We start from the raw sequence: 22,428 nt of genomic DNA, 5'->3' as shown, positions 1-22,428 counted from the left end.
AACATAATTTTGTACTGGGCTCCTGCCATGGAGCTATCTACTTTGATAGATTTAGAATATTCATTATGCTTTTACAGCAGGTGGTGGAGAAAAATAAAAGCATGCTCTTGAATAATTGTTCCAAGTAGTCATTTGAGCTGAATGAGAAAAGAGTATTTCTTCCCTGATGTGACCCCTTCATACATGGAAGTCCCAAAAGAAACCATTGGAAACTGAGCCCTGTTCACAGGAGAAGTGCTGACAGAACTTTCTTGTGTGCCTCTGGTACAACTCTTCACTCGTGCTCTTGGTTTGTTGTTTTTATTTTTCCTCCTGTATTGGTGATCTGCCTGTTCCTATGGATGAGTTTCTGGGCTTACAACCAGCACTTTAAAATGGAAGAAAGAGCATGAACTCTAAGATATTACTAGTGTGTTTTGTGTTTTACATAACACCAGAAGCAGTCAGATGCAAAAACAAATCTCAGAGCTAAACTGTAAAGTTGGATGCTTTCAACTGTCTTTCTACACATGCCATTCTGAGGCTGGAAAAATTCTTTGCCATGTTGATAGATTGTAGAACTAAGTAATGAACACCACCTCTAACATCTAAATATTAAATCAGGCAAAGTGACTTTTTGCATGCTATTAGGGAATAGTGTCTTTTATCTAGAAGTCAGTAGATCTCCAGTTCACCATTCCTATAATGCTATTCATTATAAATGGTATGAATATCTTTAATTTAATGTTGTGCAACTGAATCTTTCTATTCTAAATAGTAGAAGTGTCATAATCTCTAGGGACTGCAGTGGAAACTTTGGAATTGTTAGAGAAAGATCAGTTATTCAAATTCAAAATTAGTTTTTCTGTTTGTCCTGAGCTGATGAGCTAGGAGTCCACAGTAAAGTTGATATGGGCATCCATTTATCAGTGGCAGTTATTGACACATGCTGCTTCTAATCTTAGCTGATTTATATTTTAACCTGGTGGAGAAAAGATCTGTTTAGCTCTTCTTTCCTGGCTTGTTATAAAAGGAGGTAAGTTAAAATCATAGGGCTATGTCAGTACCAAGCATTGCTGCTAAGGAATTCACATTATAATTTTTAAAATATGTAATTTAATTTTAAATGCAAGTAAATAAATAATTCAAAATAGCTTTTTATAGGTATTTTGGGTTTGTGTGTCAAAGTTTTGGTGTCTGGGTGCTTACAGGGGTGGCTTCTGTGAAGAACTGCCAGAAGCCTCCCCTGTGTCTGACAGAGCCAGTGCCAGTCTCCAAGAAAGACCCTGGCTGAACATTCCAGAGACAGTGGTAATGCCTCTGGGATAACAGATTTAAGGGGAAAAATTTTCTGTATGACAAAAGGTTTTTTAAGATTTGATATTCTTTTTCATTACACTACTAGGACTTGATTGGTAATAAATTGAGTGTGGTTTGCCCATGATGGTAATTGGTGAGTGACCTTAAGGTCTTTTGAAAATATTTTTCTCTCCCCTGAGGAGGAGATTAATAGAACAACTTTGGTGGGCACATGGTGTCCAGCCACAGTCAATCCCCTACAATAGATGATGTATAAATCTTGACTATATGATCTTATTAAATCTTCATTAAATTTTGGTTAATTTGGGGGATTTTATGATTAATTTTGAGATTAAATTTAGGTGAATCTTGATGACCTTGTTATTAAGCAGAGCTTTAATTTATTTTCTGAGAGTTCAGTGTGGGATATTAATCTTTCTTTTTATAATGAACATTTAAGATTTTTTATCTTTCATAAATTTAAATGGACATGTAAGCAGGAAATTTTTTGAGCCTAGTATGATTTATCACTTATCTTCTAGAAGGACGTTGAAGGGGAGTGTGTGAGTTCTTGGTCTGTTTAAGCTGAAGTTGATAACCTAGTGAAGCTTATGAGAAAAGATAATGGATACAGGTAATTGTTGTTTTGCCTGGTTTCTGTGAAATTTAAATGTTTCCCCAATACTTCACAAGCAACTGAACAAATTTGATCCAAAATATAATTAGTAGTTTGACAAAATAATCACAGACACCTAAAATTCTGTCTTCTTAGTCTTCTATTCCAACTGTTGGCGGGGTGTTGGTTTTTGATAGTCTTTCTGTTTGTCTTTGATTGTTGAGGTGACCTGATGGCTGCTGCCACCACTGCTGGTGTGGCAGTTCATGGCTGTGGTTGATGCTGTCCCATCCAGCTCTTCTAGGCTGTGGCCTGATGGCAAGCGTTGTTTGAAAGGAGGAGGTGCTACTGACTGCCTTGCATCCCAGTCCGTCGGCCCTCATCAGGTTGCTGAGGTCAAACAAGTCTGGTGTATTACTCTTGATCACTGCTTCTGCTGCCATTTTTTTAGAAGCATGATAATAGAAATCTAAGATAAATGTGGATTTACGTACTGCAAGATCCAGAAGCATTTGAAAGTCAGAATGTGAGCATGTCTGTGCTTCTAGCCCAGGGATTGGGCAGAGGTGTACAAATCACTGTGGCAGGATGTGTGCATCAGTAGGTATGGACAAATTCCAGTGGTGGGGAATGTGGTGGTGATAGGTAATGGGACAGTGGTTGATAGTGAAGTACTGTTTTATTGAGGTTTTGGGGGAAATTACAAATGGCTTAGTAGAAGATTTCTGACTTGTCATTTTTAGGGTATTAGCAGACTGTTGTCAAAATGTTAGGCAACAAATATAAATGGGTACTTGAGTTCAGCTGCTGAACTTCATTGGAAGGTAAAGAATGTTCATCAAGCTGATCCACTCTCTTCCCTGGGCAATGCTCTTACATTACTGTGGACAGTGGTGCAGCAGCTGAATTAGGGTTCTAATAAGTCCTGACCCACTGTGTACTTTTCTCAGATGTGGTTTTACTTTTGAGTGGTTTAAGATTTTATTTAAAATATAGATGGTTTTGAACAAATGGCTGGGAAAAAATATATCACTGCAGGTTTCACCCACCCACCACCTCTTCTCCTTGTGTTTTCCACACAGCATGTTGCACTAGGTTTGTCTCTTACTGCCTGGAGTTATCGAAATAACATGCAGGCAATTGACTGTTACAAGAGAGAGGGAGAGGTCTGAATTTGATCATGTTTTAAGTCTTAAGGAGTAGTTTGCAGGGGGTTTGAAATGCTTGGCCTGTCTTGTGTTGTACTAGATAAAACACTATAGCATTGGTTGTTTACTTGCCTTGAAAAGTCTCGGTATGTTGGTAAGAGGTAAGGCGGCAGTGTGCTCCATGAGAGGAAGCCATTGGTTCAAGCAGTTGTTACAGGGTTGATTTTGTAGTGGTTTGATAATCTGTCCTGATAAACTTTGCTCATGTGCATATGATAAATGCACACTTGCTTGTTCTGTGGGTGCAGCCACGGTGTGCACACGAGGAGGGATTACTTGCTGTGTATTAACAGGTGCGTTGTTATTGCTAATCAGAACTCTGATAAATAAAATTAATAGTGGGTACAAAGACAAGCAATTAAGGACATTTATCTTCCAAATGAGTCTAAAAGATTCATTGGTAGTTTAAATTTATATACTGAGGGCACTTAAACCATTAAAAAAGGTAATGGGTGCCCTGCAGGCATGTGCTTCAAAGCCATATGTCATTTTGGTGCTGGGATAGCAGACTGATAATTTCCCTTTAAGGGAAACTTCTATTCATTTATCAGTAAAATATTGAAGGAAATGCGCATTTTTTTTTGCTGTAGAGTGATCATAGAAGTGTAAGGTAAGTTAAATCAAAATACAGGATTTATGTTCTAAGTCTTTTTGGTGTTATCATAATAGATGTTCATTAGAAAAGTCTCTCACTGGTAATGGAGGGCACTGTAATTTGGACATTGAAAAGTATAAATATTTCTCTGACACACAAATATTTCTTTTGTGTCTTGCAGTCTTTAACACTGATACTGATGTAGTAACCAACTTATTACAGGGAATAAAATGTTGAGGTGTTTTTGTTGCTGCTGTTGATGCTCTGCTTATGTTGTCACAGGGTGATGCTTGAGCAAGTGTTGTTAATACAGAGATGCATATGAAGTTTTAAGGGTTTACAGTACAAGGATTTAGCACAATTTTTTCTTCAGTGTAGAATTTTCTTTCTGTCCTGGTGTTGTCCTTGCCAGCTGAAACGTTGGTTAACAGGTAGTTCTGGGAGTGCCTGGGTATGAATCTGGCTGTGGGTTTTGGTGATGTAGGATTATATAAGATTTGGTTTTGTTATTCATTCAAAATGACAAATACTTCTGCAGATTTGTAGGAACTGTATGAGTTATCCCTAGCTAAAGATGCAACATCATCTCTTGGTATGGGACACAGTGTAGATTTGCTTATGGAATTTAGTAAAAAGAACTTTCTCTTCCCTACGTATGAACTCTGTGCAAACTCTCTGCCTGGTATGTGATACTTGAAAATGTTGTTTTGGGTGGGTTGACAACATTTTCCTTCTCTATTTGATGATGTACACGCAGTGTCTTTCTTTCCTTTTCCTCTGGCCTTTCTGAGTTCCACAGCATGTATGTCTTGTACAGAGGGCAGGAATGAGCACAGGCTGTAGCTCTTGATGGTCCTCAAACTCCTCTTTTCCACCTCCAGCCCCTTCACCTCCTGAATGCAGTGTGAGCTGTGAGACCCTGGCAAGCCAGGCAGGGTGGTGGCTGTTTGTGCTGTGGTGGTGACTCATCATAGGGCAACACTGGAATCTATTGTAATAAGGGGTTTTTGTTTGTTCCCACAGTACTTGTCCCATATTTTGTATTTAAAAAGACAGACAACAAAGTCAATACAAATACCCCTGTTATTCTAAAAGTGTCTTAGCAAAAGGAACTTTGGTTGTGATAAGCATTGTTATTTGGATTGATGTGCCAGAATTAATGAGGACAGGGAGAATCGATGCAAGAAATATCTCCCCTGACTTTCAAAAACTGTCTGTAGTCTAATTCTGTGGTTCTTATATAACTTTTCTGGATTAAAAAATACCACCTAAATAATGATGAATGCACTGTGTTTTCTTTTTCACTCTCTCCTGGTATTGCCTTTTGTTTTTGAGTAGGAGGAGCAAACTCTAGGGCTGTGTGCCATGCATAGAGAACAGCTGCTGTAAAATTGTATGCATGACATCTGTATTTTCTTGCCTTTATGCTCTTCTTTTTCTTTGACCAGGCTCTTTTGATTCCTTTGTTTCTTCCCTCTCAAACCTTGATCCTTTTCTGTGATTGCCTGCTTTCTTCTCTCTTTTCCCAGCCTACTTAATGGCCTTGAGTTAAGAATGGAATAAAAAACTTACTGAATGAGACAGGGAAGACATTATTGTGCTACTTGGGAATCGTCTTTTTTTTCTTTTTTTTTTTTTTTTTTTTTTTTTTTCCTTCTCCCATCATTTACATTTCTTCCATTCTTTCTGTCACTTCTCACAACTTTTGTTGTAAGGTTTTCATATCTGTTGTTTGTGTGACCCTGAAGAAATGCCTTGCTATGTTTATGCTAGACTGATTTGGTAAATCAAGATTATCCAATTCATTCTGCAGCAATTATTTAATTTCTAAGTAATTTTAATTATTTTTTCTGACTATTCTAGGCACAGTATTTATCCTTGTTGTCAGTGTTTGGACTGCTTATATTTTCAGTGCATCAGAGCTTTTGATTTTCATCTTTGGTCTTTGAGCTTGGTCTATTATTTTCAGTTTCCCGTGTGGTTTAGACAGCATGTTGCTTTTTGTCACACAGACTCTGAGAAAGGTTTCACTTGAATCAGTGACTTCAGGCTATGATTTGCTCTGACAGAAGGTGCTCTTGGAAATTGGTTGTGTGGAATAGTGATGTTTTTACCAAAGAGAGGGAAATATTGATGGGTGAATCGTTTGCAGGTTTTAGCTTTGTAAATACAAGCCTGTGAGCTGTGGTACAAAGCTGCTGTGTGGGTGCTGCAGTTGTGGTGGGCCCCAGAGAAACACCTCTGCTTGACTCTTGGAAGATCTCTGCTTTTAAATAAACTAATAACAAGTTTCTTGTCTAGGAGGATGCACCTTCGATGATGGTCCCGGGCCCTGTGACTACCACCAAGACCTGTACGACGATTTCGACTGGGTGCATGTCAGCGCTCAAGAGCCTCACTATTTGCCACCTGAAATGCCCCAAGGTGAGAAACATCACAGATGCTGAAGGATAAGTTTGTTTATAAACTCAAAGCCTCACTGAATATGGCCTCAAGGCTGTGGTCTGATATCCTCACTTTAACCTTGATAATGGAAGTAATAAAAAGGAACAAAAATAGTAAATATGATAATCTTGGTAATTGAGAAGCTTTCTTAGACCAAATACCCCTTTAAAGCTGGGGTGAGGCATAGGGAAGGGAGAAAGGAAACTATAATTTCCTCTTTATTCCATGTAGAATTCCTGTTGACTTCAAGTCAAATTATGTGTTTTATATGACAGCCAATGTACCAGTTCAATTATTCAGGTAGGCACTAGAAGAAATGGTGAGAAAAGCGATATATGGAAAAACCTCATACACTGATTCTTTCTTTCCCCTCTCCCCCCCAGCCTCCTATCATTTGCAGGTAATCAGAAAAGCTTTGATTTATGGAAATATTGCTGTTGTTAATTACTATTTAGGACAGGTAATGAATAACTGAAGAGGCACAGCCTACATGACCTTGCCTGCTCACCTTTGATGAACAGCTTAATCGGCGCTTCCCAGACAGCATGATATGCTGAGAGAATGAAAGCATTTGAAATTCAGCTACATTTTCCAATTAATAATACATTAAGTAATTAATCATGCAGAGGAGGAAAAAAGGTCATGGCTATTTTATTTGTATCTAAAAGGTTTTGTGAAGTGAGGTATATGTGGAGAAGGAGTGGGAAATGTTGCCACACAGAAGCAACCTCACCTCTGCACTATTCCTTACCTTCCTTTTTGTATACTGTTATGAATTGATGGTGGTTGATCTAAATAATTTTACTTCTTAACCACTACCTAGGTGGATTCTCCCTGCTCTGGAGTCATTGATACGAGCAGGTGTTACCATGCCGGATACTTGCAAAATAGGTTAATTAAGCAAGACCCACACTTTATTTAATGGACTTTTTGGTGCTTCAGTATTGCATGAGGAAGAATAAATTTAAAGCCTGAAACCTCAACATTTGATGGTCTTCTATTAAAAAAGCTCCCCTAGTAAGGCCAGAATTAGTTCCTATTCAGTTTACATTTTTCAGAATGTATGTTTTTTATAAAGGTTGGAGGTATCTTAATTGTGATGGAAATACCATTTTGGGAAAAATTTGGTATTCTCAGACTTTTGGCACACCTTGTATAGGAAGAAGAGCAATTTGAGCAATTGTATTTTAAATGAATCTAAATGACAGGATAGTTTCTTGCTTATCCCAAATAACATAGCTATCATCCTTAGGCAGTTTTCAGAGTTAAATGACACGGTGGTCTCTGGCATGTATTTTCTGTTCAGTTCTGCTATAGAGTCATTTTTCTGAGTGTAGCACATGGATTCTTTCAGAGGAAGTTCTTTTTTTTGTATCTTATTCAAAATTGTGGCTGCTCAATAAAATCTATCAGAAAAAAAGGAATTTTTCAGAGATAGTCCAAAGGAGATACAGAAGAAGCTCTGGTTATTATTTTTTTCTTCCCTTGGTTAGAATGCTAGACTTCCTGTATCAAGTTTGATATTTGGTGACTGAGATGTGGACTAAAACTCAGCCTCAAATCTGTTCTGATCTGGTGAGCTTCCGCTTAAGAAGTTCAGAGCCTTGAGATTCTGAAGATGCATGCCATACCTAAATATTCAAGTTCATTTGTGTTTGAAATAGCATGATTTTAAATTAAGTCTAAAAAGGTAACATAGTTCTAGAATGAGTGCTGAATTCTTCTGGTGGACCTGCAGGAAATGGTACAGTAAGAGGTTCAGGCAAAAGCAGAAGGGAAATTACTGTGTGCAGTCATCTGCTGTGCAGTGTTTTAACGTTGGTGACTGTGATTACTGTTGAGACTGTAGGTATGAAAGCATTCTACTGCTCATGAAGAAGCCACACAAGCACAGTAAGATGTGGTTATGAAAGTATAGATCAAATTAAACTACTGCAGTTTTCACTACGAAAAATGCTGTATTGTAGAAGAAGCTAGGAATCTCTTGTGGGACCACTTTTTCCTGTTCTGTCAGTGACAGCAGAGAAGGGAAGCAGTACCCAGGAAAACTAAGCAGCAAAGAAACTGAAGTCCTAGAGAAAAGGCTGTTCCTTTGCATCTCTTCTCAGATAATAATCCTTCAGCTAGGCCCAAACCTCCAACTGACACCTCCTCTACATGGACACGTTTTTGTAGTGTTTGGAGCCCTTGTCTTTTACATCCCTTTGGAATACAATTAACTGGGGGCTTCAGGTATAGAATTGTCTCGGGAGCAGCACTGTTCTTCATTGTGATAACAAGATAATGCCCTTACAGTGAGTATGCAACTTTCAGGGCTCTAACTTCACTACATTCACAGAGTCATTGCAGTTACAGAGGATTATACTCAATTTTCAAATGATGATTTTCAGCCTTCAGAACCTTCAGAAAAACTTATTAAACAAAATTCCCAAACAACAAAACTCCCCAAAATTAAGAGTGCAAGAGTGAATAGGACATGTAAAAAAAATAATAAAAGGGAAAAAACTGACAATTTCTAATGTTACGGCAAGTGTTAGATTGACAAGTGCCAGTGTTTTACTTTTGAATCAAGAGAGGTGGTAGTTTAAATCAACGCTGTGCTTTGGAGAGTGATGATGAATCATGGGAAATTTCAGACCTAATGGCATGTGCTTCAGAGTGCTATGAAAATATAAAAACTTCTCCTAATGGAAAATATTATACCAGTGTAGCAATAATAAATGCTATTGGTAAAGCAAGCAAGTGTAATTACCTCTGAGTAATTAATGCAACTTCAGGTTTATTTTTTTTTTTTTTTTTAGACTGACCTACATTGTATTTCTTAAGCTGTGAGCAGAGGCAAAAGCCACTTATCTTCTGTTGTGGGAAAAATATACACAGTACATAATGATTAATTTCAAAATAAAGTGAACACCTAAAGCAGGTGCTTGAGTACAGCTTTAAACACCAACTTGTAAATTGTCCGAACTGCAGCGCACATGATGAAATCTTTGGTTTACTTTTTTTAAGACCTGGGAAAATATCTGATTTCCAATATTAGCTTTCTGAGATCACATGAAAGCAACTGTGCTAGATCAAACTAAAGATCTGCTGATTTTGTATGTAGCCATTAGCAGTTGCCTAGGCAAGAAGTTGTGACAAAAAAGTGCTGATCCATGCTCTGACTGCTCTGCTACTTTCCAGCTGTTTGGCATTTAGGAATGTTCTCAACTGGAAACAGTCTTTATTAGTAATATTCTCAAGGAGTCTATGATTTTGCTCTGTCAGTCTGTGTGGGCTCCTTGAAGACTTCTTGTATCTGCTGTGGGCTAAAACAGTGCCAGGATTTGTTATGGAACATGGAGAAATGCAGCTCTTCTTCCTTTTCTTGGACTTGCACATGATTTATCTTTTAAACATGTTGGTCTTATATATGGGAAGTGTGCAAAGCTGACTACTAATGGTCTCCTCACACCCATTCAGTTTTATTCAAATACCTTTTAAATAAAATACAGACTTTTCTCTGGATCACCATTCTAGGTCAACCACTCCAAGACTACTGAAATGTTCCATGTGTGGAAATGGTTCTGCAACTGTACATTTGCATTTTATGGGAGGCAGGGCTGGTAAACAGGTGTTGTATTTTTGTAGACATGGTGACAAAAAAAAAAGTCCAAGTATTTTACCTCATGGTCTTGATTCGTGTAAGGAAAGACATCTTCTAGATGTTCAAGCAAACCCTTTAGAGCATGTATTATGTTTTCATGTGTGTTATTTTTATACATTACGCTATACAAGATAGAAATTGGAGAATGCTCTTAAGCTGAAATCCAATTTTGTCTATGGATATTTTCCAGTTATTTTAGGGAATTATTCATTGTGTGTGGATAACTTAATTTTGCAGAAGACAGAGTAAATAATAGTGCTTTCTTATACCACTGGAGATGTGCAAAGGGGGATTTTATCTGTATTAATAATACATTTACTGATGGCTTTACCCCTAGATAGATAAGATAGTTTATTTACCCTGTTTGCTTTGCCTGTTAAAAGCAACATTACTCTGAGGCTATGCAAGGTCAGGGCATGAGAGCTTGTAATGGGCTGTGTGATGGGAGCCACTTAATGAAGGGCTTTTTTAATATAAGGGCTATTACCCTCCTGGTTACAAATGCATTTTGAAGTATGTCTAAATTATAGTGAACAATACAGATGTGCTGAGATGGACGTCTTATTTCTGATCTCTCAGATGGATAATGTGCCTGGATTGGATGTGTGCTAATTTTTTAAAATTGATTTTATAGAAATCTGAGAAAACTAAATTAACAGCAGTGGGGGAAGTCTTAGTTGCACTTGTTATCTAGCATGACTAAAGAAAAACAGGATAAATCTTTAAAAATGTTCCTTAGTATTATAGAGTTTTGCAAATACCAACTTTATTTGTTACAATGAAGAGTATTACAGAAATAATTTTTTCACTTTACAGAAATTATATAAATAACCTTTTAAGCTGCCCCATTGAAGAATAAAGCTAAACTCACTGCTCTGAAAGAAAGGAAAAGAAACAAAACAATCCTGAAAAGTAAAACATTAACATATTCTGGTTTAGGGTGATATTTTGGCAGAAGCCTACAGAGCTGTTTCAGAATGGAGAAGGTATATGGTGAAAGATAGTGGAGATGGGAGGAAATGTGTTGACAAAAAATTTGAGGCTGTACTTTCATGGTAATTTCTTTTTTTATGGTTTATAGGTAGAATGTCTGACTGCTCATTACCACATCCTGTCATACCCAGAGGCATTCTCATGTTTCTGCCTTCTCGTAGTTGTTTTGATACACATGTGGTTGTGTACTTGTGTGGATTGGAAATAAAAAAAAAAAAAAAGTATGCAGTGTGGGTCAGTTTGTTAACCCAGTTAGTTGATTGTGCATCTGTAAAAAGCTTTACTATGCTTGTGCAGCTGATGAGGACCACGTTAGCTGGTGGCTTGAGTGGGTACAGGGCTTGGGTAAACCTCTAGGGTGCCTGAAAAGAATATGAAAATTACATCCTTACATTTGAGTGAAACTTGAATGTTCCTGTACAAATAGTGTTGAATATTTGTTGTGATTTGAAAGGTCAGTTGTGGTCTATTTAAGTTCTGCCTTGTACAGAAAGGAAATAACTTTTGTGTCACCTGCATGACCCAAAATGAATTTCAGCACAGGACCAATGCAAGTGTTTATGAAATGTATAACTGAGAGAAGGGAGAAAAAAGGTCATGAAATTTGTGTTTTAATATAGATTTCATATGGATGTAGCTCAGGAAGGAAAGCTGTAATGTAAATGTCATATAGATGAAACTTCTGGCCTTTTACTTCACTTAAACCTGAATTTTTCTCCTGTAAAAATGAATCCGACAACCCATGAATAAATTTAAATTATGTGGATGTGTAAGGGTATAGTGAGATGAAAGCTAACTGTGAAGCAGTGTCTAGTGAAAAAAAGTGTATTTCTTGAGGCATGGAAAGAATTGAGAGCTCAGCAGCAGAACTCTCACCATGTCCTGGGTTACTGAGCTCTTCCACAGTCCTGCTGCTCCACGCTGGATGTGGCAGCTTGCTGTTTTGTGCTACAGAAGGGTGAAGTTCAAACAGAGTCTCTTTCTGGATCTCTTTATTTTAATAGACAGACTAACGAAGTTCACTAGTCCACTGAGCAGCTGAGAACTGAATTTTCAATATTTTTCTGCTCTATGATTTGCATTGTTGGTGTAAAGTCAGAGAAACTGTGAGCAAGGGAATTTGTTGAGTAGTTCGTAGATTGGCAAATGCAATCCAGGAATGTAGTGGTTTTAAAATTTGATAATTGAAAGCTTATCTGGGTCATTACATTATGAAATAAATTGCAAAATCTCAGGTCTATGTTTGGGGCTGCTAAGAAATTCCAGTTGTCTTTCTCCCTTTTACATTTCTTTATGTGATAGGATAGATATGTTTTATTGAAGGTGGCTTTATTATTTTTCCTCAGATGCTTAAGTCTTCATATTCTCCTTCACCCCAAAAGTTGACTGATATTTATTTTCTGTTTAATTTGTCAATGCACTGTGGAGCTGAATTAATTTGAAGTACTTCCTTGATCAGGAAAAACATATTTTCCTGCCTTTCTTGTTCAGCAAGCTTTGTGCTTGTTTTATTGTTTATATTATTTGTTAGTAGCATCTTTAACAGAAAGAAACCTACCTTGTTAGTCCAGTGCATTTAATGTCTGTCTAAAAAACACGTGTAAGCATCCTGATCCTATTTTGCTCATTCAGTACAGAGCACTTTCAATCTATTGACCCAAATCCACGGATTCCTGGTTGTTCTTAATACACTTGGTATAAGGTGAGCAGTGGAGGGGCACAGGGAAGGATTTATAGATATTGTACAGTGTATCGGTTTTTGTAATGCTTTTGTACATTTAGATAAGCCATTTTTTCATCAAGAAATTTAGGCATGAGTTTAGTAAAAGTAAAGTTTTTGTAGTAATAGTAATTAGTTTGACATATGAATAACAAATGTGTTGGGTTTTCATTCAATGACACAGATTTCTTGCTAAATTTACACAAAATCATTTCACGTTCAAGGCCAGCTGCTATACCTGCTTATCTACACTGATTTGGTTGGTTTTACTTTTCCTTTTCCTCTTCTATACTATTTTGTTCAGCCTTACCCTTCCATCCAGTGTATCAAATGTAGCCTTCTGAGAAACTGCTCCTTCTTTTTACTTCATTTTTTGTTTTGTTTTGTTTTTTAAGCTAGTTCAATATTTGAAGTATATTAAGATATTGTTCTGAATCAGGACTACTAAATTAAAACAAGGGGAGAAATCTTTTTGTTATAGAGTTTCAAAGTAGTAGGTCAATTTTTGGACAAATCCACCTTTGCTGTCCTAGTACCATCAAAGCATTTTTCCTGCTTGTGAAAGCCTTCTCTTGAGTGGCGCAGCTTTCTAGCTTCTGGTATCTGTATCTCAAGGAGTTCAAGGCATGGATTGGCACTGTGAGCAGGGAGAAATGACCAGTTCTGGTCAATTCTTGCCACTCTTGGTCAGAAACCTGGGCTGTAAGTGGAAGTGTTTCATTGCTTGTATGAAGTCAACTGCTGCTTCAGGAATTGTGAATGACAGTAAGAGGCATTACCTGGAACTGCTATTTTGGTAGCATTGTTAAGGGTGAACAAAAAGCAAAATGGTGCTGTGCTGGCCTTTCAAAACTGTAGGGAAAACAGGGTTGAATAGCTCCTTGGTAGCCTGGAGGGTGTTACAGATTATTTGAGGAATTTAGAGGCATTCAGAGTGTGCAAAGCTAAAAGTCCAAAGCACAGCAAGGAACAATATTTATTTGGTTTCTCACAGCTTACCTGCATGGAGAGGAGCAAGCCAGCCCTGCTTTTGAGTATTGTGTCTGCCTGTTGTGCCATTGTCCTACCATAATTTTCACTCTCAGCTTGCTTGTGTGTGTGTATATATGTATTAATATTTTTCTCCTGAAGATAGCAATTGCCTCACCTTCAAATTTTGTGGGCTATTTTGAAGTACAGTGGAAGGTCAGACCCAAGTTAAACTAATGCTGCTTCTCACATGGCTTCATTTGGCTCAGGGCATTGGCAGGGTTTGTGGGCCTCTGCTTGCAGAGGAAGGCATAGGGCCAGCACATCTGGTAACCTTGAACCCTCTGTTTGGCACCCTTTGCCTGGACCCTCTCACAGAAAAGAAAAAAGCAGACAACTAGTGTATGTGACATTATTTCGTGCTTGCGTGGCTGCTTCGGTTTGTTGTAAGTGTAGGTGGCATTTTTCCCTGTCCCTGTCTATGTCTGCTCCTATTCTTTAGCTTTAGCATTTCTGTAGGTTGCCCTGACTGGAAAGGTTGCTGTAAATTGCTCTGCTTTCCGCTCCCACTCACCTGTGTGCAATTTCTAGCAGTAATATAACCACATGTAGGAGATGGAGGGGAAGCCAGATCAGAAATAGGGAAAAAAATTAAAATAATTTTACTATTTGGAAAAGGATAAGTAAAAACATCACATAGGAGATATTTGGGGAGAAGAGTGAAGGGAAAAGTACTGTGATGTATGAAAAAGATTGGTGTTCAGACAAGATGGAAAAACCTGTAATAGAATGAGTAATGTACAGTGGTTGCTAATGCAGATTATTACTTCTGAAGCAGTAAACTTCAGAAAGAAGTGCCAGGTATTTCTATGGCTGTGGTAATCTATTTCTGTGATGTTGTGGTAACCCTTTGTGCCTTTTGTAACCCTTCCCTGGGCTATCTTCTGACTTTGGTCACAGCAGATGCAAAGCCTCTTCATGGAAGGGAAGCAGTGAGATCTTCGAATTCACTGCAGAGTAAGAGCATTCCCAATTTACCACAGGATCTGTTATGTAGCTATAAACTAATATCTGGATTACCTACAAATCTATAACCTGAGTAATGGCAACCCCAACAACAGAAGAAGCAACGCCTAGAAAAACTAACAAAAACGTTTAATTAAGATGAGATAAAAATCAGTATGCCAAACAATAGCAAAAAAAACAAAGGGAAGTGATGCTTTCCTTAACATTTTCCTTGTACAGTGCCTGAAATTTTCCTGTCTGCTTAAATATTGATTTCTGAGCTCCAGCCTTTTTACTGCTCAGCATGTAATTTATGTTCCCTTGTGCTTTTGCTGCAGTCCATGCTGATGCAGCAGTCATTAACGTTTGTTAATAGTGACTTCAATGGTGGTATTAATGAAATTATTATTTTATAGAACAGATTTTGAATTAACTGAGAAGGTTCAAACTTTTCTTAGGTTGCAGTGAGCAGATGAAACAATTACTATCAGAAAACTGCAAAATATTTAATTTTCGCATTTCTATCATTATTTACTGTAGATACTTGTTAAATTTTTTTTTTTGACTTAGTAAGGTTTGCTTCATCTCTTTTTCCTTTTTATTTTTCCTTCCTTTTTTATTTTATTTTCTGTCATTCTCCCCCACACCGGAACCTCTCTGCTGGGATTATTTTTTCCCCTTTCCCAGCTTGCTGCATAGAAACACTTTGAAAAGGCAAACCGGTCTTACATAAATTCTCATTTCTGAGCGTGTAGGCTGTGAAGAGGCAATTGCTGAGGTGATGCTTATTAGGGAAGGAGCAGGTGTGTGTCAGGTACAGGAACAGACTCTGTGTTGCTTTGCTTTGCCTTCTATGTGATGTTTGTGTTTGTTTCTGCATCTTGTTTAATCATTAGCATGTGTAATGTTGCTTCCACACACAGAGCAACATTCAAAGATGTCTTTTTATTTTTTATCTCATCTCCTCCTGGGATTGAAAGAGTAACCATATATAAGTATCTTTTAGAGCAACTTTTAGAATATTCCAAAGAAATTAAATCCATTAAGAACATGACCCAGTAGAAGAATGTGACTTTGAAAATGCAATACATTCCTTCATTCCGAAACATGTTGCTTCTGTCCAATGGGGAGTGGACTTTTACCAGCTTTAAACTGTAAATTAGCAAGCAGGAAAACTTGAATTAGATCATGCATTTTTAATTTGTTTGGCATTTTACATACTGTCTATCTCACAGAGGAAAAAAAAGTATATTTTCCCCATCCTCTCTAGGCTCTCCATCACCTCAGCAGACTTAGGAAAACACCTGTCTTCCATCAGAACCCTACTTCTGTCCAGACCCTTCTAGTCTAGGGAGCTATAATTAATTAATGCTCTGACCTAATAAAAGCTCAAGGGTGGGATTTTTGGGTTTTTTTTTGGTGGTGATTTTGCTACTTATTTCTTGAAGAAAAGAAGAATTTGATTCTTATTTGTTTCAGAGGAAATAACTTTTAAAGCTTTCAGTCTATTTTGCATTAAAATCACAGTTTCAGAAAAAAAAAAAAGAACATAAATGTGAAACTTAGAGGCACACTTACAATGTACAGTGCTGGACTATTCCAGGTACTCCAGTTGACCTGGTGTTACTGAGGTGGAGGAGATGACCCAGCTCTTCACCTGTTGTGGAGTTAGCAAAACTCCCAAACTTCTTTGTGTTCTGTCTTTTTAAAGAGCAGTTCTGAGGATTTGACAGCTATTTACTCTGTTTGGGATCAAACTATTTTTAGCTTCAAAAACCTAGCCTCGTATAAACATGAACCAGACATACTTTAATCTTTTAGAGAAAGTCAACAAAACAGTATGAACGAAGCATCTTCCTTGTGCATTTGTGTGCTCTTGACTTATTCCCATGAATGAGGGATCAGCAAGCACATGGCATACAAACAGAAGACGCTGTTGTCATTAATTTTTCCTTTTTGGTATAGCCGACATCTGCTAACATAGCCTTTACCTTCCATCAGCTTCTCCACTGTGTATGCCAGGCTTATGGCTGGCTTTGAAATCTCCTAACTTGTGGACTTTCTCAAAAGAAATAAAGAAAATATGCAGCTGAGTGACATTTGCAGTGACATTAGCAAGCATCCCTTGTACTAGCAGTAGAGATGGGTTCCTGTGTCTGTTGGTTACAGTGCATGGGAGCAGGTTGCCTTGGCTCCAGGCTTTGTAGGAAGTCTCTTATCACTTTCCTCCAGACTGGCAGTAAGAGCTCTCCTTTCTAATTAGATGGAGTTACAGGTAGATATTAAGCCAGTATAAGTTTCCAATTAGGTTGCAGCTTCACAGGTCACAGTGAGCTCACCTAATACCTTACTGTTGAGTAAAGGGATTATTCTGCTCATCTTTACTCCCTCTCCTCCCTTGCCTTCATGTTTCAGCTACTTTCCTCAGCTAGCTTTACTCATCAGAGCTCACGGAGAGCTGATACAGCTCTTTATCCCTGAGAAAATGTTGTTGTTTTTCTGGATTCATCTGGCTTAGTGAATTGACTTGACTCAAGTCTGACAAGCATCACAGCCAGCAGCACAAGGGAATGAAGGAGCTGAAAGGATGAATGGCAAAAAAACAAGAGGAGAGGCAGACACAGGGAGTTGTTAGGTCATGATACCTGTAAGCTGTAAACAGCAGCTTTTGTTTTTAATTTCATCTTTTGTTTTTAATTTTGTGATAATCTCAATTTCTACCCTGTCAGCCCCAAGGTTTTCATTGCATGTTCCTGCTAATGGTTTTGTGTTGGAACTTGTCTGAAACCAAGGGAAAGTCTGTTCATCTTCCAAGTAAGACAATGGATATTCACGTTTGTGTGTAAGTGCTCTCTCCAAATCTGGAGTACCATGTAAGCAGCTTCTTTGGAGGATTCAGTACTTTTGAGTATGTTGATTGCACATTGTTGGAAAACATTCTCCACTGGAATTCATGGAGTGTATAAGGAGGAGGAGGAGGCTACTACCAAGTGAGAAATATTGGTCACCTGGGAGCAAGTGACTGCATGGAGACAACTCTGTATCAAGCAAATATAGCCTATTCAACAAAGAGGTATTTGTGCAATGGCTTACAGAAAACATGGGTAAAAGTGTACAATGAACTTCTTAGATAAAAAAGTCTGCTGATTGCCTCTAGGCTAAATGAATTTTGCAACCCAACCAGCTGACCTTGTATGAAAAAATCTCCTTAAAATTACTATGTAAATTTACTTACATTGTATGAAATTCATGTTACTCACAAGGTACACAATTTATTTTGCATATATAATTTATATTTATATAAAAATTATATTCATGTAATATTCATGTGGAATTTCTATGAAGATTTTGATTAAGGAGTGTGAAAGAATCAAAGCAGTGTACATAGCTTATGGGTAAGGATCAGAAAATAAATCAGCACAGGTGATTTTGCTGTGAGTGTCTGCTACAGTCTGTCCAGAGCAGGAAACAGATGAGGGCCTCTTTATGCACTTGGTGAAAGACTCACAGTTAGAGATGCTACAAACAAGGAAAAGCTGTTTGCATATGGTTAAGGGCAGTGTCAGCTGAAGTGATCATGAGCCATGAGTTTTAGATCCTGAGGAGTCCCCAGGGCTAACAGCAGAATTACAGACTTGAATTTTGGAGAGCAGATTTTGACCTCTTCAGGGACTTGCTTTGCAGGATCCCATCGGGAGGTACCCTGAAGGGCAAAGGGGTTCAAGAGAGCTGGTTGATCAAGGACAGCTTCTTGAGGCACGGGGATGGACTGTTGCCTTGCAGAGAGTTAAACAGGCATGGTAGAATGGTATGATGGATGAACAGAGCCTGTGCACTAGACAGTTCACAGACAGAGAAGCAGGGAGAGGCCACTTTGAAGGATATGGAGATGTTGCTTGCTCATAATAGGGATGGAGTCAGGAAATCACAAAGATCATTTGGAATTCAAGCTAGAAAAGGAGCTGGAATTTGACAAGAAAGCTTTCCTCCACAGGCATAAGTGGCAACAACAGGAAGGCTAGGGGAGTGTAGGCCCATTGTTTAGTGAGATTAGGGACCCAGGGACAGAGGATGTACTTGATGCCTTCTTTGCCTCAGTTTTCAGACATAAGAATTTATCCCCAAACATTTCAGCATCTTGAGAGCAAGACTGTACCTGAGGAGATGTGGACAGAGGGATCACTTAACCACTTGGATATTCACTAGTCTGTGGGACCAGCTGGAATGCATCCAGGGGTTGGCAGATTGTGAGACTTCTTTCTCTTATCTTCAAAAGTTCATGGTGCTTGGGGGAAGCTTTGCAGGACTGGGAAAAGACAATGTCACATCAGTTCTTAAAATGGATTAGAAAAAGGATACAGGGAACTACAGATCATTATAGAAACAGTTTCCAAGCACATGAAAGGCAAGAAAGGGGGTGGTGGGAGCAGCCAACAAATCACACCTGATGAATCTTACTGCTTTCTGTAGTATGAGGTGAGCAAGGTAGTATGTGTCCATATCTTGGCTTTAGTAGACCTGTAGCACAGTCTTTCATAGTTTACTTTTCTCTGAACTGGGGAGATATGAGCTCTGCAAAAAGATGGTGAGTGGAAAATTGGCTGAGCTCCCAGATTCAAGGCTGTGATCAGGGGTGCAAAGTCCTGCTGGTGGTTAGTTTAATGTCTTTAGTGTACTGAGGGGCAGGGCTGTGCTTGAAGGATCATGGACAGGTTGCAGGAAATAGACTGACAGGAGTTTCATGAAGATTAACAAAGGGAGATGCAAGGTCTTGGCTCTGGGGAGGACCAGCAGCCTCATGCAGCAGCACAGACTGGGGCCAGCTAGGTGAACAATGGCTTTGCAGAGCCTGCGAGTCCTGTTGGAGCTTGAACCAACAGAGCATCTTTGAAACAAGAATGGCTAACAGCCTCCTGGGGCTGCTGGAGTACACACAGGCAATCCTTCCCTCCTGCTCAGCGCGGGTGAGACACATCTGAAGTGATGTACCTGGTTCTGGGCTCCCCAGGATGAGACAAGCATGGGCATGCTGGAATGAGTCCAGAAAAAGGCTACCAAGCTGATCAGAGATTGGATTACAGGACATTCAAGGAGAGATTCAAAGAGCCAGGTGTGTTCAACCTGGAGGAGAGAAGGCTCAGAGGAAACCTTATTTATGGTCAAGAAGTGCCCCATTGGAAGATACAGGAAAGGTAGCTTTCCTTAGGGTGATGGGATGAGGGGCAGTGCACACAAGTAGGAATATGGAAAATTTTGGTTTGTTCTTTCTGATGAGTGGTAAAATCAGAGCAGATGCCCAGAAGTGTGATAGGCCTGCTATATAGTTTAGTATGATTTGAGTAGTGTGTTGGACTAGAATGGCCTCTGAAGGTGCCTTCTGAACTGAACCACTCTTATGATTTCATGAAAACAGGTATATGAGCATGTTGATTAAGAATTAATATAAATTAAGGTCTAGAAGATTAGGATGATGAAAACTAAATAGGAGAAATAGACTAATGAGTTGAACAAGATGCCTGACATAAATTGGTTTAGGCAGTAGTAGTACAGATCTGAGGGAGCTGAGAATTCTGCTCAGGAATAGATACTGGACAATAATCTTTATTCTGGTAATAATGGATTGGCTTTGAGTAATAAAGTACTTTCTTTGCCCTCTGGTAATTGGGATATCAAATGTCAACTGCTGAAAAATAAATTCATGTTAAATCTGTAGGACAGGGCTATATCCATGCAGGACCTTTTGAATGAAACCCTTGATTCCAGATTTTTTTAAAGCCATTAAGATAACCTAGATTTTTTTTTTTTTTGCTTAAAGACTATAATTTATTCCAAGTTTTTCTGCTTTTCTTGTTTCAATGTGATGGTGAGCTTGTTGATGTGATGTTGTCATTGTATGAGCTAGGATTTCTTTAAAGACCATAAACTATCCAAAACTCTTAGTTCTTTTTAAAATCTGCCTGGAAAGCGTTTGATAAGATATTGACAGCAGAGCAATCAATATCAAGGAATGAATGAGGCTTAAAGGTGGTAGCATAATTAGATTTTATTGTTGTTTTATGAAGGTAGTGTTTTATTCACAGAGTATTCTTTGTTTTGGTACCTGTGCTCAGTCAGCCATTTATGACTAACTCTAGCTGTGGGACTCAAAAAACAATGACTCAAGAGGTCTCAGGAGTGACAAAAGATTTTACAACCATGTATGGATGCAAGTACAGTTGGAGTGCAAATTGTTGGTGGGAAGAATGTAATTGCATCTATAGTGAGCATTTGCCCTCCTGATGTTGTCTGTTTCAAAACCAGATGCTGAGAAATGGCAAAGAACAGAGAATGGAACAGTCAACAATGTTAAGGATTTGGAAAGTGCCTCTTGTTGAGACTGCAGAGTGAGTCTGTTGAGTCAGTCTGGAAGAAATTTCTGCTCTTGTGAGAAGGGCCAGAGTGGCTGCACGAGGAAAAGGTTTAATTGGTGATGGCTATTTAAGCCAGCCACCAAAGACACTGTGTCTAGCGACTGCAAGCAGAAGTCATATAAAATCTTCTCTGCCCTATTTTAAACATTTCTTTTCTCACTGAGGGAAGTTAACATTAAAACAATTTGGGTTACTTTAGATTTTTGTTGCTTGTTTTGTCACTTTTTAGTTTTCAGTGACTGTAATTGGCCTACTTCAGATCTTGGTTTTGTAGCTTGTTTATGTATTTATTAGTTTCTACAAATGCAACTGAAAAAATAAGTATTTATTCAGTCTGAAGTGGAGAAGTGATTGCATGGATGTGTGTTATGAAGGTGCAAAATGAGTAATGAGCTGGAATGCAAACCCCTGAAGGCAGCTAGGCCTGTCTCTTGGGAAGAATGCAGTTTATTCAGCCAGGAAGTTGCTCAGTGGAAAGATTTATTTACTTATTAATTTTTATATTTTCAGAGTATGGCAGTGTTTTAAAGTTTGTACCGTGGATTGCCAAAATTTTCAGACTTGTAAACTGGGAAACTGTGGTGTGGTCAAGAGTTCAGCGCCATCTCCCTAGATCAGGATCACCCCTCACCAGCCCAGATCTCCTCCAGTCTGCTAACTGTCCTTACCATTTTCTAAAACCTCTCCATGTTCTTCCCCTACTTTCCTGAGACAGGTTCATTTTGCTCCATGCCTCGTTCAGGTCTGAGATCTCAGGGGCTGACCCCACCTGCTCTGTGCACCAACAAGTGGGTCTGAAGAGTGGGGCTGGGACCTAGTGCCATGGCAGTGGTCACTCTTGAAACTACATATATCTTGAAACTTTATTCTTCTTTCACCTCTCCTTCTCCTTGATCCCGTGCATGTGGATCCACTGATCTATTGCAGGTGCAATCCCCAGACATGAGAGGTTGCAGCACTGCTGGAGAGCCATATGAATGCCTCCTTGAAGGACCTGCATTATTTGTATATTGTTACATATTGTTAATATAACTGTCATATATTTAAAGAAGGCTTCCATAAGATTTTCATAAACAAACATCACATACAAAGCTGCTCGAGCTGTACTTTCAGCTTCTTGGTTGTGGAACTTTGTGTGCTATTTAAAGCTTGTTTTAGAGGTAACCATGTTTTACAATTCCAGCCTTTTAAGATAGGGGAGCAAGAGAGTGCTTTCTTTGTCATCATGACAGCTGCGGCAGGTTTGTATTTAGTGAACAGGCCCTTGTTAAGCCAGGGATTTGAACAGATACCCCAGGTAGGCTTCCTGATGTCAGCTAATTGATTACAAGATAGCAAGTGAAAATTAGGGATTAATGAATGTTTTAACTTTTCCGTGACTAAATCAGAAATAGTGGTGTTGTGGGGGGACAGCACATCAAACACTGCGTTCAGTGTATTCTGTTCAGCTTGAGCACCAAGTTCCCTTACCAAGGGGAGGAAAGCAGTATTCTTTCAGATCTGTATTGTTTCCTATAGACTTCTGAGAAGGCAACTGGGGAAA

General features: G+C 38.7%; 1 protein-coding gene across 5 annotated transcripts in view; it reads left to right on the top strand.

Moving 5' to 3' along the window:
- PTPRK (protein tyrosine phosphatase receptor type K) overlaps positions 1 to 22,428 on the top strand; it is a 382,502-nt gene that overhangs the window by 78,040 nt on the left and 282,034 nt on the right. For all 5 annotated transcript variants that reach the window (XM_058834980.1, XM_058834978.1, XM_058834979.1 and 2 more), the window contains exon 2: positions 5,999 to 6,121. In XM_058834980.1, the coding sequence (XP_058690963.1) occupies positions 5,999 to 6,121 (123 nt within the window). The remainder of the gene's footprint in view (positions 1 to 5,998; positions 6,122 to 22,428) is intronic.

The sequence above is a fragment of the Poecile atricapillus genome, chromosome 3, assembly GCF_030490865.1.
Source record: "Poecile atricapillus isolate bPoeAtr1 chromosome 3, bPoeAtr1.hap1, whole genome shotgun sequence".
Lineage (NCBI taxonomy): Eukaryota > Metazoa > Chordata > Aves > Passeriformes > Paridae > Poecile > Poecile atricapillus.
This window is presented reverse-complemented; position numbering and strand designations above follow the sequence as displayed.